The sequence below is a fragment of the Pipistrellus kuhlii genome, unplaced genomic scaffold (assembly GCF_014108245.1).
Source record: "Pipistrellus kuhlii isolate mPipKuh1 unplaced genomic scaffold, mPipKuh1.p scaffold_m20_p_10, whole genome shotgun sequence".
Taxonomy (NCBI): Eukaryota; Metazoa; Chordata; class Mammalia; order Chiroptera; family Vespertilionidae; genus Pipistrellus; species Pipistrellus kuhlii.
Genome location: NW_023425405.1, coordinates 19,079,230 through 19,097,014, shown reverse-complemented (window position 1 = coordinate 19,097,014; position 17,785 = coordinate 19,079,230). Strand labels below are relative to the sequence as shown.

The 17,785-nt window shown below is 39.0% G+C and overlaps 1 protein-coding gene across 4 annotated transcripts in view; it reads right to left on the bottom strand.

The window, feature by feature from the left end:
* Window positions 1-5,103: 5,103 nt before the first annotated feature.
* The window catches only part of TTC26 (tetratricopeptide repeat domain 26), a 42,647-nt gene continuing 29,965 nt past the window's right edge, over window positions 5,104-17,785 (bottom strand). For 3 of the 4 annotated variants that reach the window (XM_036428235.2, XM_036428225.2, XM_036428241.1), the window contains 4 exons: window positions 17,533-17,602; window positions 16,162-16,268; window positions 8,401-8,534; window positions 5,104-6,981 (listed from right to left, as the gene is read on the bottom strand). In XM_036428235.2, the coding sequence (XP_036284128.1) occupies window positions 6,870-6,981; window positions 8,401-8,534; window positions 16,162-16,268; window positions 17,533-17,602 (423 nt within the window). In that variant the 3' untranslated portion in view covers window positions 5,104-6,869. The remainder of the gene's footprint in view (window positions 6,982-8,400; window positions 8,535-16,161; window positions 16,269-17,532; window positions 17,603-17,785) is intronic. The other variant, XM_045577251.1, reaches the window with a different exon arrangement.

Below are 17,785 nucleotides of genomic sequence, written 5' to 3'. Positions count from 1 at the left end.
CATTAGGGCATGATGCGTGAGGGCATGATGCGTGAGGGCATGATGACCACCAAGGCTATTATTAGTACAGATACATTGGCAACATGTTTTTTTTTTTAAATATATATATTTTAATTTTTTTTAGAGAGGGAGAGAAAAATATTCAATATAAGAAACATTGATTGGCCAGGACCGGTTTGGCTCAATGGATAGAGTGTCGGCTTGGGGACTGAAGGGTCCCGGGTTCGATTCCGGTCAAGGGCATGTACCTTGGTTGTGGGCAGATCCCCAATAGGGGGTGTGCAAGAGGCAGCTGATCGATGACTCTCTCTCATCGATGTTTCTAACTCTTTATCTCTCCCTTCCTCTCTGTACAAAATCAATAAAATATATTTTAAAAAAAAAGAAAAAAAAAGAAACATTGATTGGATGCCTCCTGCATGCCCCCTACTGGGCATTGAGCCTACAACCTGGGCATGTGCCCTGACTGGGAATCGAACTGGTGACTTTTTTTTTTTTTTTGAGTTTATTTCAGACAGGGAGAGAGAGAGAGAAACATCAATGATGAGAGAGAATCATTGATCGGCTGCCTCCTGCATGCCCCACACTAGGGACCAGGCCCGTAACCCGGACATAAGCCCTGACTGGAAATCGAACCCGAACCTCCAAGTCTATAGGTCGACGCTCAAACATTGAGCCACACCAGCCGTGAACTGGTGACTACTTGGTGCATGGGATGATGCTCAACCAACTAAGCCACACTGGCCAGGGCGAAACTATTTTATCTTTGCCCAGTTGGTATATTTCACTTAAATAATTTTGGTGTATATTTTTCATGAATCAATCCATACAATGGGATTCTATGGAAACATTTTTTTTTTAAATCCTCACTCAAGAATATTTTTCTGTTGATTTTTAGAGAGAGTGGAAGAGAAAAGGGAAGATAGACATAACCATGTGAGAAAAACACATCGATTGGTTGCCTCCTGCACACGCCTTGATTAGGTCTCAAGCAAGGGAAGAGCCTGTAACGGAGATATGTGCCCTTATCTGGAATAGAACCTGGGACCCTTTGGTCTACTGTCTGATGCTCTATCCACTGAGCAAAACCAACTAGGGCTCTATGCAATCTTAAATTTTTTATCACTAACCTTTATCCTTAAGTGAGAAAAGCAATATGCAGAACAATATTTAGTATGCTACAATTTATATAAAAAGAGAAAGAACTACGTTAAAAGGGAGAAATAATATATTGTTCATATACACATAAAGTACCTTCATGTATATGCACAAAACTGATAAGCAATTTGGGAACAGAGACACTGTGGCCAGTTTTAGGAACAGAAGAGGTTTACCTATAGCACTGGGCTTGTGTTGATTCTCAAGAGAGGCAGGCATGAGGGGTGAGGGGAAAGAGAAAGAATTAACAATTGGTTGCCTTCCCAACTGAGATCCAACCCACAACCTGGGTATGTGCCCTGACCTGTAATCGAATCTGCGACCTTTCAGAGTATGGGCTGATGCTCTAACTAACCAAGCCACACTGGCCAAGGCATAGCTATCCTTATTGAATGAATGTTTTAAGGATCCTTGAAAAGGATGTATGTTCTCTGTTTTCAATGTATAAGCTATATTAACAATATATTCCTGCCGGGACTGGTTTAGCTCAATGGATAGAGCGTCGGCTTGGGGACTGGGGGGACCCGGGTTCGATTCCGGTCAAGGGCATGTACCTTGGTTGCGGGCATATCCCCAGTGGGGGGTGTGCAGGAGGCAACTGATCGATGACTCTCTCTCATCGATGTTTCTAACTCTCTATCTCTCTCCCTTCCTCTCTGTACAAAATCAATAAAATATATTTAAAAAAAACAAACAAACAAAAAAAAACACAAAAAAACAATATATTCCTTAGTAGTTGGGATATTTAAGGTACCTATATGCTTTTCTTACATTTTTTTTTCCATTTCAACTGTCATGAACTGTAAATCTACTCCGTCACCATAACTTTTTTTAAAAAATATTGATGCTATTTCCTTTGATGCATGTTCATAACTGTTATATCTCCATTGAGAAATGGACCGTTTATCATTCAAAGTGTGTTTCTTTGACTTGCTTAATGATTTTGACCTGGATTCAACCTTCTTTGATTATGACACCTGCTCTCTTTTTATTTGCATTTTCCTGATTGTACTATTGCCATCTTTTATTGTCAACATTCATATGTAAACAGCACAGAGTTAGGTTTTGCTTTGTGATCCAACCTGCCAATCTTTTTCATTTAATAGGTGTGTTAAGCTCATTTACATTTTTGACATGAGAGATATGTCTGAGCATAGATCTGCCACATTATCTTATGTCACATTTTCTCCTCTCAACCTTTTTTTTAAAGCCCACAAAATGACATTTGCTTTGATTTATGTATGTTACTTCTGTTAATTTGGAAGGCTTATATTTTGTTCTAATGGGATGATTTTATAATGTGCTTAATCCTCATTTTCCTTGGACAATGTCTATAATTCCATACTATGATCAATAAATGATAAAATGGCCAAAACTGTTTTGGCTCAGTGGATGGAGCGTCGGCCTGCGGACTGAAAGGTCCCGGGTTCAATTCCGGTCAAAGGCATGTATCTTGGTTGTGGACACATCCCCAGTGGGGGGTGTGCAAGAGGCAGCTGATCAATGATTCTCTCTCATCGATGTTTCTAACTCTCTATCCCTCTCTTCCTCTCTGTAAAAAATCAATAAAATATATATTTTTTAAAATAAAAATAAATGATAAAATGTATTTTATCTTTTTAAAAATATATTTTATTGATTTTGTACAGAGAGGAAGGGAGAGAGATAGAGAGTTAGAAACATCGATGAGAGTCATCGATCAGCTGCCTCTTGCACAACCCCTACTGGGGATATGCCCGCAACCAAGGTACATGCTCTTGACCGGAATTGAACCCGGGACCTTTCAGTCCCCAAGCTGACGCTCTATCCATTGAACCAAACCGGTTTCGGCTATTTTATCTTTTTATACACATTAATTTGATGTTGTAAAATATACATATATAATATCACCTTATTTTTCACCTTGAAAGATACCTTAAATATAAAATATCAATAAACTACCTTTTTTCCTACCTTCCTGTCAGAGTTTGACAATTTTTTATTTGGTCATCTGATATCTGCATCTTCCCTACCTAGTTAAATTTTGTACTTCAAGTTTCAGCTTACAATTCGCTGCCCCCATTTAGCCTTTTCTATTTAACCTACTTGACACTGTTGATTTTCCTCAGTAAATGTATAAGCGATGCTAGCCCAGCATTTCATTGCTTTTACAGTACCCCGCCATTCTTTAGGTCACTATATTACCTTTATTTTCATCCTAGCACATGCTTGTAACTTAAAATTTGAATGACATGCTCTGGCCAGTGTGGCTTACTTGGTTGAGCACTGTCCCATGCACTGAAAGGTCACTGCTTTGATTTCTGGTCAGGGCATATGTCAGGGCTGTGGCCTCAATAACCAGTAGGGGGTGTGCAGGAGGCAGCCAATTGATGTCTTTCTCCCCCCCCCCCATCTCTAAAATCAATAAAAAACATGTATTGTATTTATATATTTATTTTTAAAATATATTAATGATTTTAGAGAGGAAGGGAAAGGGAGAGAGAGAAATAGAAACATCAATGACGTGAGAGAATCATTGACTGCCTCCTGCCCACTCCCTATTGGGGATCAAGCCCACAACCCAGGCATGTGCCCTTGACCAGAATCAAACCTGGGACCCTTCAGTTCTCAGGCTGATGCTCTATCCATTGAGCCAAACCAGCTAGGGCTATTTATTTTTTTATAAATGTATTTTATTGATTTTTTAAATGTATTTTTAAAAAATATATTTTATTGATTTTTTACAGAGAGGAAGAGAGAGGGATAGAGAGTTAGAAACATCGATGAGAGAGAACCATCGATCAGCTGCCTCTTGCACACCCCCTAGAGGGGATGTGCCCACAACCAAGGTACATGCCCTTGAACGAAATTGAACCTGGGACCTTTCAGTCCGCAGGCCGACGCTCTATCCATTCAGCCAAACCAGTCCCGGCTTATTGATTTTTTACAAAGAGGAAGGGAGAGGGATAGAGAGTTAGAAACATCGATGAGAGAGAAACATCGATCAGCTGCCTCCTGCACCCCTTTTACTGGGATGTGCCCACAACCAAGGTACATGCCCTTGACCAGAATTGAACCTGGGACCCTTCAGTCCACAAGCCAACACTGTATCCACTGAGCCAACTCGGCTAGGGCCAAACATTTTTTCCCTTCACTCTGGGGTCAGGAAAGAAAGGGGAGAAAGCACATGACATACCCAGGGTTCGCACTCACCACACTTAGAATATCATAATAAGAACCAAATAATAAACTTTAATTTTAATATGTTACAGAATAATTACTTTGAAGTACAAAAATAATTGTAATTTTTTTTTTTACATTTACAAGTAATATTTCCTGCAGACTACAAATACTACCTGGATGCTGTTAGGACTAGAGGGCAATGTGATCCTGAAAGGCCATTCGTAAGTTTCCTGCCACCAGAGAAGGAAGACCAGGGAGGGGAAAAACTTGCTTGACACCAGGAATCAGACCATAAAAGGAACTGAAACCATCCTGGAGACACCTGATCGGACACCTGCATTCCATCAGCATTCCAAGCCCACCGATTCAGTCCTCAAACCCACTGACTGCATATAAGGATGAAACTCCAGCTCCTGAGTGCTGCCATCATCACCCCAGTGTCCCTTGGCTTGGTGCTGTGCAGGCCTTCCCTTGAGATATCTCCCCCCGCCCCCAATCTCCCAACTCCTTTCCTTAAATAAATTCAATTCTTCCTTATCCACCATCTGAGATGGCTATTTAGCCTGCCTGAGCACCACAGCCATGCTAACCTTTCAGATGCTATGCACTGCACACGTTACACAGCATTCCTAGGCCTGGACCTTCCTTTCTTCCTTTCTTTTCTCCTGGAGAAAAGCGGTTGTGCAAACCACGCTGCAGTCTTGAGGCCATGCCAAGACCTTTAAGAAGCAGCTATCCAGAATGGCGGAACTGGATGGTATCTTTCCTAAATTAGTCTTTATAGTTTTTGGTTTTTGTTCAATTCTACAGATTAAAAACTTTTTTTTAAGAATTAGTTTAAAATTCTGGGAATTGCTATTTTTGGAATATCAGGTCCGCACCCCCCAAAAAGACAGAGAAACGTAGGGAAAAGTATTAAATTCAACAAAAGATCATTTAAAAGTAAATCACCATCAGTGGGAAAGCTTTTCAAATATAGGGAATTTAAAAATAACAGCAATTAACTGGAAGGCGCATTTCATTGCCAAAAGCCACCAAAGGGTTTCTTCTTTTTTCCACTATTACCTTTCCTAATCTTTTAAGAATAACAAGAAAGATTCTAAAAATTATAGCAGGTTCTGCCCAGATCTGACGCACTTAGTACGTTGGATGCTGAGAACCAATTATTGAAAAAGTAGGAACAACATATTGAGGAAACAGAGAAGTTTTAGCATATGAAAAAGGATGTAACTTTGTTTTCTAAAATTCAGTTATTCAGGCCAGTTTCTTTTGATTTGTGCTCTGAAGTGCTTAGATCTGGGTCTAAGATAAAAGACAAGAAAACTAGTCATCTTCTTGAGTAGAGCTGAAAGAAGCTTTGCAACTGTTCAGAAGTATCTGAGGTTTTGGATCATCTCTCCTTAGCTGCTTTGAATCCCTCCATGGTCCCATCTCTAGTCTATACACCTTTTTCATCCATAGAGATGGCTCTGCACTTTCTATAGCTGTAATACGGGGTGCCTTAAACTCAAAGAAAAAAATATGGTGTAGAAACAAAGGTGATCTGGTACATAAAAACATGCAGGTCTATTTTCTGAAAATAGCTTGTGAGCGTAAGAATGCTCAGTTGTATAATAGGATTATGTTGAGAAAGCTCAGAAACATGGGGCTGGGATATTACTTGTAGGATAGAGCCCAGCCATTAGGAAATCGCTCATAGGGCTCTACACACCCATGTCCTACATCATTACATTAATGCATGGCCATAATGCACACACACAGCCTTTGCAGCCCTACTTTCAAAATTGATGTTTATTCAGCAAGACACATGAAGGGAAAACCTAACCTGTTTTGTTATCTAAAATATAATGAAGAAATGACAAATGAGAGTTCCTTAAATGTACCACACAGATTTTTTTCATAGTACTCACCTTTTAAAAAACTGCAATGTAACTCCACTGCGACATGTTATCATCATCAAGAATTCAGTTATTGAAAGATTAACTCCTAAGCCTATTATCTATTAATGAACGGGCAGCTTGGATAAAGGTTCTTACTGACATTCTTAGAATCATATAGCTATTTATAACTTCTGTTCTCCCAAGACTCAAAGACACATTACAAAACTCTTTATGGAATTCCCTAGTAACAAAGGATAGTGTACAGAGATGGCTAAAAATAAGATAATAGAATGATGGTGACTCTTGAGCATTAATGACGTGTTATTGCAGCTTGGAGAAAACACCATAGAATGTTAATGTAAGAATGAAGTTATGCTGCTCTCCTTAAAGTCAGTAAATTACATGACCGTATTCTGAGTATTTTTGGAAGAAAGGCACTGGATAAGTTCTAAGTCTTATTGCTGGTCAGATCGCACAGGGCCACAGCACAGACTATGGCACTTGTTCAGCCTGGAGGCAAGTCTAAGCAGTCACTGGTCTTGTGGCTTGAAGAACAAGGAAGGAAAACGTCAATAAAATAGAGTCCTGCATCTTACATTAAACTCAAGGAAAATAATTCCCAATTTCCTGACAAGGCAGTGACTGGTTCCCTAGGCCTCCGGAGGGATGTCACACGGGCACCCTGTTCTCTTTGGCCCATTTCTTCATGATCCGGATGATGTACTCTACTTGGGTGTTACCTGTGCTTCTCAATAGATGGAGCACTTCTCGAAGGGTCTCTCTGAGGAAAGAATTTGAAAGGACAAAGTGTTTTAATAGAGAATGAATACTAACAGGTAAGATAAACTCTTAACTGTTCTTCATATACTTCTAGTAGGGCATTTTTGGTAACAGACTCTTTCCCTATGTATTCATAAACCAATTACAAACTTCCTAGTGTTCTATCTTACGGTGGCATAGTAAAAGGAAAATCCTATGATATCTTTTTAAACCAACCCAAGTTTTCCTTGTTTACTTATACTATCTATACACATGTATTAATCTTTTGTCTTAATAAGACACAAGTATTTCCATTTTTGTGCTTATCCTGCATGACAGAGTAGAAAGGGGGCATATCAATGAGCTGGGTGCAGACTTGGGTTCCACTTTTAGCTCCTTCTTAACAAGTTACTTAACTTGTCTGAGTCCCAGATTTCTCTTTGGTTAAGGTGACAATTACCATAAACTGGGTATCATAGCCATATTTGTGAAATTTTACAAAGCCAGAGGAATGGATGATTTCCTCAAGAAAAATAACATATTAAAAATACGGAAAAGAAAAAAGTTAAAAACCAAGAGTTAACAAATGCACAGTATTTATGTTTTAAGTAATTTAAATTTAATTATAATCATAATTAGTGTTTTAACTAATGCATACTAAAACTTCCCTACTACCTTATCAAATCTACGGGCAACTGCATATTGATCCTCTCCCCTAAGTGTTCTCTAATATTGTTGACTTATTTTCCCCCCTCAAACAACCTCTTTTACTTAACCAAATTCTTTGAAACTTTTATTTAGGACTGGAAGTAGATACAAAGTGGGAAGTAATTTCTGAAAGACTGTTTACTTATAAAATAATCACACCTCCTATTCATACATCAGTAACAAATACAATCCATGAAGTTATTTTTAGAACACTGAATTTTATTTTAAGCATTTCAATTTTTGTTAGAAATGGAGCTACAAGCCACTTAATTTTATTTAATCTAATGTCTTAGTATTTTCTGGAATATTAGAGGCAAATGAAGAAAAAATTATTAATTACATCTACTGCATTCCTAATTCTTTGAGTCCTAAACTAAAAGACAAGAAAAAGCTAATAGGCAAAGAAAAGATAGAAGAGATTGAAGAAGACTTTGTTTATGCAATGGCAATTCATTTAGAGGCAAATATTTATCTTGCTCTTATATTTGAGAGCTGTAGTATGCTCGAGGTCCCCAATATTAGGATTTAAAATTATCTGATTCTACAAAATAAAAATTTTCGGGAGGAAAAAGGTCAGATACAAATATATAACATCAAAAAGTTTTTTTTATTCATCACTCTAAAATATTTTATAATTTTGAGTTTTCACAAGAGGATGCCATCACGAAAACAATTCTTTTCCCTCACAAACTAGCGAGTGAGTAGAGGCAGTGTTTGTTGTCTGTGCACTTACTTGGGTTCTCGCCCAGCTAAGATCATCTGGAAAATGCCCACACAGGCCCCCCTCTTGCCTTCCCAATATTCAGGGTTAGGATCCAGCCTCTCTAGGACATCAAAAGCTTTGGCTGAATAGTAAAACTGGCCCATCTGAATAAAAGAAAGAATTGTGCTAGTATTTGTAGTCACAAGATTACACAGAATAAAACTGAACATAAAGATGCCATGAAGCAGGATTGTATAAAATGAGTGCATGGGTAATGACAAAATTTTCTGTTAGAAAATTAGATAAATTTTAATTCTTTATTAAACCAAGAAAGAAGAAAATCAGTTTGCACTCATGGGTTCAATTTAAATTAGCTTACCTTCAGTTTTCAACAATATATATTTTATATATATAGTCAAGTTATTATATAAGCAACACATCTGTCATTTCTTCTAATTATATTCTAATCTTGAGAATAAATTCCAACAATGTGATTTGAACTGAAAATTTTCATGTCTTCTCATTCTGTAGGGATTACTATCATTCCTTTTATGCTAGTTTTATCATGTTCAAACCAAGAGGATGTTTTTTCCCTGACCTCGTCTAAACTCTCAGTATGCTTTGATGTATACTGAATACTACTCTGAAACACCAACTCTTTAGAATGTTTAATTTATTTTCACATATACATTTCCTTGGCCTTGTAGGAAATGTTGAATAACATTAAATTTTGCTTAACAGGCAATCAAAAACGTGCGATGTTATGTAAAAATTTCACTGAAGGCTTCAAATTGTTGAGTAATCCTTTAGCCAGTGTGGCTTAGTTACTTCTCCATTCCTATAAACAGTTGTCATAAACATTTACCAATTTCTTGAAGAGCACTATTACATTCTTAGCATAGCTTTTTCTCTACTTCAGGGAAAACACAACTTTCCTCCCTTCAGTTTAAATATACCTTCATTCATCCTTCCCTCTTTTCTATCTCACAGGGAGAAGTGTTCTTTTATTTTAAGAGAGTGGAGGCGGGGAGAGACAGAGACAGAGAAATGTCCATGTGAAAGAAACATTGGTTGCCTCCTGCACACACCCTGATGGGAGCCAGGGATTGAGCCTGCAAACCGAGGCACTTGACCTTGATCAGAATCAAACCTGCAGCCCTTCAGTCCACGGGCTGACGCTCTACCCACTGAGCAAAACTAGTTAGGGTGAGAAGTGTTCCTATTTCTTTTCAAAGTTAACCCTTCTTTCTATGTCCTCTTAAGCACTTTTCTGGGTGAAATAACACACAGAGAATGGTGCATGCTACATAAAAGTAAAGTTTAATGTCTGATTATAAGGTGAATACAAGTGTAACCACTACGCAGGTCAAGAAAGGAAACATTGACAGCAAAACAGAAGCTCTTTGTGTCCCTTCCAAACCACAACCTTATCCTTCCTTCTGAATTAACTGCTATTCCAACGTCTATGGTCATCAGCCTTTTGACTTTCAGCACCAATTTGTGTATCTTTAGATAATATAATTGAGTTTTGCACTCAAAATTTTATCTATATAAAATAATACTATAAATACTATTGTGTCTTGTGTATATTTATAAGATTCACCTATATTGATGGATATAACTTAATGGTTTTTTAAAAAAATAATTCTTTATTGTTGAAAGTATTTCATATGTCCCCTTCCCCTCCCCCCAATTGACCCCCTCTCCAGCCCACGTCCGCTCTTTTTAAAAAAACATATATTTTTCTTGATTTCAAAGAGGAAGGGAGAAGTAGAAAAAGAGAAACACAATGATGAGAGAATCATGGATCAGCTGCCTCCTGCACACCCCCACACTGGGGATCGAGCCCACAACCCAGGCACGTGCCCTTGACGGGAATCGAACCTGGGACCCTTCAGTCCATAGGCCAACACTCTATCCATTGAGCCAAACTGGCTAAGGCTAGTTGGCTTATTTTATTTTATTTTTTAAACAAGGATGTGTTGTTTCGTGTGGACGAGAGAGGGAGAGAGAGAATCATCAATGATGAGTGAGACTCATTGATCCACTGCTTCCTGCATGCCCTTACTGGGGATTGAGCTCCTAACCAGGGCATGTGCCCTTGACTGGAATCAAACCTGGGACCCTTTAGACCACAGGCTGATGCTCTAGCTACTGAGTCAAACCAGCTAGGGCTAGTTGGTTTATTTTTTTTTTAAAGTTTTAATTTTGGCCCTAGCTGTTTTGGCTCACTGGATAGAGAATCAGCCTATGGACTGAAGAGTCTGGGTTCAATTCCGGTCAGGGCAAATGCCTGGGTTGTGGGCTTAATCCATGGAGGGGGGCATGCAGGAGGCAGCCAATTGATGATTCTCTCTCATTATTGATGTTCCTATCTCTCTCCCTCTTCTTTCTTATCTGAAATAAATAATAATGATAATAATAAACTTTTAATTTTGAATTATAGATTTACAGGACGTTGCAAAGATAGTAGAGAGATCTCATGTATCTTTCACCCAATTCCCCCCATCCTGCCCCACCTAACAGCTTATATAACAATAGTACAATATCTCAATATCAAAACCAGAAAATGCAAGTTCTACAATATATGTATAGTTCTGTCATTTTAACAAATGCATAGATTCATATACTCACCACCACTATCAAGATACACAACTGTTCCATCACCACTGCTATGTCCCCTTCCCCTCCCTCCAATTGACCCCCTCTCCAGCCCACGTCCGCTTGTGGGCTGAGATCATCAAGATCTCCCTTGTGCTAACCCTTTATAATCACATGCATTCCCCTCCCTGTTCACCATCCTAACTCCTGGCAATTATTAATTTCTTCTATATTTCTGTAATTTTCAAGAATGTTAGCCTCTGGCTAGATAGTTCAGTTGGTTAGAGCGTCATCCTGATATGCCAAGGTTATGGGATCAATCCCTGGTCAGAACACATAGAAGCAACTAATGAATGCATAAATGATTGCAGGATTAAGTCAGTGTTTTTCTCCGTTTGCCTTTCCCTCTGCTCCCTTCTTCCTATCTCCCTCTGTAAAAAATCAATAAAAATTACCCTGGCCAGTGTGGCTCAGTTGGTTGGAGGATTGTCCAAGGGCACCAAGGGGTCACAGGTTTGATTCTAGGCCAGGTTATATTCCCAGATTGCAGGTTTGATCCCTTGTCGGAGGGGAGGGAAAGGCATATAGAACCCGTTTCTCACTCACATAGAAGTTTCTCTCTCTCTCCCTCTCCCATCCTCTCTCTCTGGAATCAATGAAAAAATATCCTGGGGGGGTGGGGGGCAGAAGGGGGTATCCCTAAGTGAGGATTTAAATAAATAAACAAATAAATAAGTAAATAAATAGCCGAAACCGGTTTGGCTCAGTGGATAGAGCTTCGGCCTGCGGACTGAAAGATCCCGGGTTTGATTCCGGTCGAGGGCATGTACCTTGGTTGCGGGCACATCCCTAGCAGGGGATGTGCAAGAGGCAACTGATCAATGATTCTCTCGTCGATGTTTCTAACTCTCTATCCCTCTCTCTTCCTCTCTGTAAAAAGTCAATAAAATATATTTTAAAAAATAATAAGTAAATAAATAAGATTTAAAGAATGTTATCTATACACATAAAGAGGTAATCTTTATATGTATGAAGATTACAGTGACCCAGTCAGGATCAGCCTGTGGGTGGGGAAGGGGACGGGGACGGGGGACTGCCGCCCCCAGTGCTAATGTCATGCTGCGTGTGTGCGTCCCTGCCCAGCACTGAGGTGAAGGTGCCTGCTGCGTGTGTCCCCATTCAGAATTGACATGACCGGGGGGGGGGGGGGGGAAGAACTGGGCTTGATGGGGGACCTCAGGCCATTCCTCTCATCTGGTGGGACTTGATGGGGGACCTCAGACTGCGCACACCCCCTACCCCAGTGCCAGGCCAGGAAACCTCAGGCTGCGCCCCCACATGTTCCCCACCACATGGCAGGGCTTGACAGAGGATTCCAGGCCACGCCCCCCACCCCAGGGCTGGACCTGGGACCTGAGGCTGCGCCCTTTTTGGAGGGGCTTGATGGGGTGGGGCTGGCCAGGTCTGGGTCTTCTGCGTTTTGGAGATCATGTGGGTGGTGCGCGGGGACTTGACTCTAGGTCCTGCAGAGGGCCCCAGACTCTAACAGGAGAGAGATTTTCATATACAGTTTACTAATTTTCTTTCATCTCTCACTTCTATTATAGAGAAAGGGCAAATAGCAATATTAAAATATTTTCTATAATTAATTCTCTTTTAATGTGCATGAATTTTGTGCACCAGGCCATTAGTGTGTGTGTGTGTGTGTGTGTGTGTGTGTGTGTGTGTATATATATATATATATATATATATATATATATATATATAACAGCAATATGAGATTCTTTGAGATTGGCTTTTTTCATTCATCATAATGTCTTTGTTTTTCCAAGTTACTGCATGCATGATAGTTTATTCCTGTTATATAACCCTGCAAAAGCAGAAAGGACCTGCACCCAAAGTTTGGTTTAAATGTCAAGAATGATAATGGTGTCCTAGCCAGTTTGGCTCAGTAGATAGAGCGTCAACTTGTGGACTGAAGTGTCCCGGGTTCAAAATTCCCATTATGGGCACATGCCCAGGTTGTAGGCTCGTTCCCCATAGGATACATGCAGGAGGCAGCCAATCAATTATTCTCTCTCATCATTGATGTTTCTATCTGTCCTCCCTTCCCCTTCCTCTATGAAATCAATGAAGATATATTTAAAAGAAAAAGAAAAAAAGAATAATGATGCTACACACACACCAAGAAGTTATGGAACATTTTTTTACTCATATAATTGAGGTGTTTGAAGAGAGTCTGGCAGATCTCTCAAGCATGTCCAAACTGGCCTGAGAGCAAGCATTTGTGAGTAGGTATTTATGTGGATATTGGTTTTCATTTCCTGGGATAAAAAACTGCCTACTATACTGTGGTATATTTTTTCTATCCTTTAATTTTCATCCCCCTATATCAGTGGTCTGCAAACTCATTTGTCAACAGAGCCAAATAGCAACAGTACAACGATTAAAATTTCTTTTGAAGCCAAATTTTTTAAACTTAAACTTCTTCTAACACCACTTCTTCAAAATAGACTCGCCCAGGCCATGGTATTTTGTGGAAGAGCCACACTCAAGGGGGCAAAGAGCCGCATGTGGCTCGCAAGCCGCAGTTTGCCAACCAAGGCCCTATATCATAATATTTAATATGAGTTTCTTATAGAGAGTTGGGTCATTTTTTTTTTTAAATCTACTCTGTCAATTCTGTCTTTTAATTATTATATTTAGATCATATACATTTAATGCAATTATTGATATGTTAGGACTGAAACTCTGCCTTTTTCCCCATTGGTCCTTTGTTTTCAGTAATAAGGACATATTGTACACATCTCTGCAGTTTTCAGCTGGAGAGAGACATGCTGTGCAATCTGCACAGAGGGAAGACAAGAAAATGAGTGCTTGACTTCTCTAGTCTTTGCATTTACATACATATATTTCCCTCCTCTTCCTGCCTTGTAATAAAGCTTAGCTATAAGTATAACCTTATGTTGAGTCATATGAGTCCTTGCAGTGAATCACCGAACTAGTGGGTAGTTGTGGACCAATGAGACACTAGGTAATGCCAAATTGTTTTTCTTTTTGTTGTTGTTAATCCTAAGTGGAGGATTTTTTCCACTGATTTTTAGAAAGAGTGAAAAGGAGGGACGAAAAGGGAGGGAGGGAGGGAGGGAGGGAGGGAGGAAGGGAGGGAGGGAAGAAGGGAGAGGGAGGGAGGGAGAGAGAGAGAGAGAAAGAGAGACATCGACCTTTCGGTGCACAGGCCAAGGTTCTATCCACTGGGCAACTTTTTCAAAGTCATTATCTTCCTTTCATCTTAACCCCATCCCCTTTTCATCTTCAATAGGGCTTCACTCCATTAAAAATGCCCCCACTCTCTTGAAACTTTAATCTTCTTGTTCAATGGCTCTTCTTCCTCTACCTAAAGACATACTCTTACCCCCTATTCTAAAAGAACTCCCTCTCTACCAGCCAAAATAACAACCCCCCCAAAATCCCTAAACTGTTTCCCCTTTTAAGTTAGCTTCTCATTTCTCCTTATCCTCAGCATCAGATTTTTCAAGACTATGGTCCACAATAAGCTTACTGCATCTGCTTTCTAATTCTCTTCTCTTTTCTACCTATTGCTGTTTCTCAGGCCTCATGCAACTCCATCTACATGCAGATTTGACTTTTTTCTCCTTTCTTTGGTTTTTGACAACATAGGAATGGGGGGGAGAGGGGAAGTAGTAGAAAGCACTTTTTCTCTCTTTTGTTTCCCCCACACACACCTTTTGGTTCACCTTCATCCTCTCTCTTTCACTGACTTTTCTATTTCTGTCCCATAAACACATGGTTTCTCATAACACTCCCCAGTTAACCTCTCTCCCCCATACTCTGCTGCTGCCGCTCCCAGTACCACCACCATTACTGCTGTTAACTTCTAAAACTGGTCTCAAATCCTGATCTCTCACATGAACACCGGAACTTAAGGCTCACCCTAGTAAGTTTCCACATGTAATATCTCTGCCCCAAACACACGTCAGATTTAATATATCTAAAACTGAACTAAATTCTCATCCTTTTATTTATTTTTATTTTTTTATTTTTTATTAAGGTATTATATGTGTACATATCTTACCATTGTCCCCACACCCCTAAATTCTCATCTTTTGATGTGTTTTTTTTTCCCCCTCTGCCTCCCCTAACTCACTTAACATCAATACCATCCACTAAGTCATGTTAAACAATTTCAAGTTTTCTGTTTTATAACCTTTTCTATTGATAGCGTCTCACTTAATTTTTGTAATGATTCTTTTTTAAAAAAAAATTTGATTTCAGGGAGAGGGAGGGAGGTAGGGAGGGATAGAAACATCAATGATGGGAGAGAATCATTGATCATCTGCCTCCTACATGCCCCCTACTGGGTTCAAGACCACAACCCAGGAATATACCCTGACTGGGAATGGAACTGCAACCTCCTGGTTCATAGGTTGACGCTCAACTATTGAGCCACACCAGCCAGGCTGTAATGATTCATTTCCACTAACACTAGACTCTCTTTACATTTACCTGACATTTTCCTGTCTTTTGGATAAGCAGAAATATACCAAAAATAGGAATTTCTGGAATATGAGGCTAATTTTTAAAAATGCTCTTTAATTTTTTAAAAGCTCCCCCTGCTTTTCAAATCTCCTACACACACACACACACACACACACACACACACAGACCTTTACTAAGTGACTGTGTCTTGTTTTTCCTTTTCTGGTTCCTTTGTCTTTCCTGTCTACTATTTGCATATTAGTATTCCCTAAGGTTTGCAACCATTTACTTTTCTCACTTTACTTTCTTATCTGGGCAATTGTACTGTGTTTCAGGGTTTCAATTACTACTGAAATGTCGATTTCTCCAAATCTATGTCTCTAGATGTCCGAGGACATCTTTCTTAAGCTTCAAAACCAAATTTCCAAATCCCGGATGAATATCTGTATCTGGCTGCTATCTAAAGATTCACAGCCTTTGGAAATCTAAAACCTCCCCTCTAAATCATTATTTCATATACACATAAAAAACCTCCTCATGCTATCTATCTTTATTATGAATGAACTGACATTTCTGATATCGTTATGCAAATCATCTCACCGATAGTCTGTAGGACACTTTCCCTCAGCACAGCTATTGCGGCAGTGGGAGGCTGACCTTCCATTTCCCTGTGGCCTCACTCAGACTCACCTTGTAGCAGTCATTAGCAATGAGCTGTAAGAGGCTAAATGACTCGCCAGAGGTTTCCATCTTGAGGTAAAGTTCCCAGGCCAGTCTTGGTTTCTTATTCATTATATCTACAAAAAGGAATCAAAGATTTATACTTTTTAAATGTACAAGAAATATATTTCTACATCTTGCTATTTTATGGATTTAGTTCTATGTTTCAACTACAAAAAGTAATGCTAAATAGTTCTTACATGAAAAGCTCGCAATGTTGGCATTAAGTTGGTTCCCTATCTGAATTCTACCGTACTTAAATTTTTTATTGAAGTTAGTATTCAGATAATTATGTCTTTTTAGGTTAGGTTGGATTCTAGTAGTTCCCACTCAGGTCATCTGCTTAAAAGAGAACACCTATCATTCATTCAAATCTACTCATATATTTTCAGCTTCACTTAAAATATCTGACTGCTAAAATTTTCCTGCAACTTTAAATCTAGGTGAACAGAAGGAGCAAAAAAAGATAGTGAAAAGAGAGACAGACAAACAGACAGACACAGACACTGTAAGCTAAATAGTATTTTAAAAATCACGTTTTCGACATTTTGCCCGATTTTAGTCCTGCATCATAGTGAAAAGATAAAATTAGCATAACAGTATTATTTCACACAAAACAACCCTATAAACTGAGACTCTGGAAACTTTAACAGGAAGAACCTGCTATCTTTCAGGGCTGGACATGCTAGGTCAATGCTACATGGCAGACCTAATCACATGGTAAAATTATATATGTGCATGGCCACCCTAACTGACCAGCATTAATAACACAGTTTTGGTGTTCACTTATTTTATAGCACAAAACAAAATTAGAAAATGCTCAGTATAATTTCCATCCAGAAGATTATATAGCAGGGAACAAAAAATATTTTTTCCATAACATTTGGAAGAAGACTCATAGCCCAGCTGGCGTGACTGAGTAGTTGAGCGTTGATCTGTGAACCAGGAAATCAGAGATCTGAGTCCTGGTCAGGGCACATGCCCAGTTTGCGGGCTCAATCCTCAGTGTGAGGCATGCAGAAGGCAGCCTATCAATGATTCCTTCTCATCATTGATATTTTTACTCTTTCTCTCTCCCTTCCTCTTTGAAATCAATAAAAATATATTTAATAAAAAAAAGACTGATCACGGGGATATAAAGTACAGCATAGGGAATAAAGTCAATAATATTGTAATAACTACATGTGGTATCATATAGGTACTAGATTTATCATGGTGATAATAACTATAAGATACATAATGTCTAATCGCTGTGGTATATACCAGAAACTAATATAATATTGTATGTCAACTGTAATTGAAAAATAAAAAAAATACAGTAAAAAAAAAAAAAAGACTCACAGCATCGAGCTAACCAACTGAGGTAAATGTAATCATTTTTTAACTTCTCACTTTGTATTAAAAGGAAAACCTGCAAGGAGAGGGAAGAAAGGGAATAAACATGAAAATGGTTTTGTAGTAAAAACATTCATATCTGTTTATCTTACATTAATGTTTAACATAGCCTTATAGATGACCGAATTCTAAACAGGCTGCTAAGATACTGAAGGACAAAATTGTGGCGATTTTAACATACTTCTCTGTTATTGATATC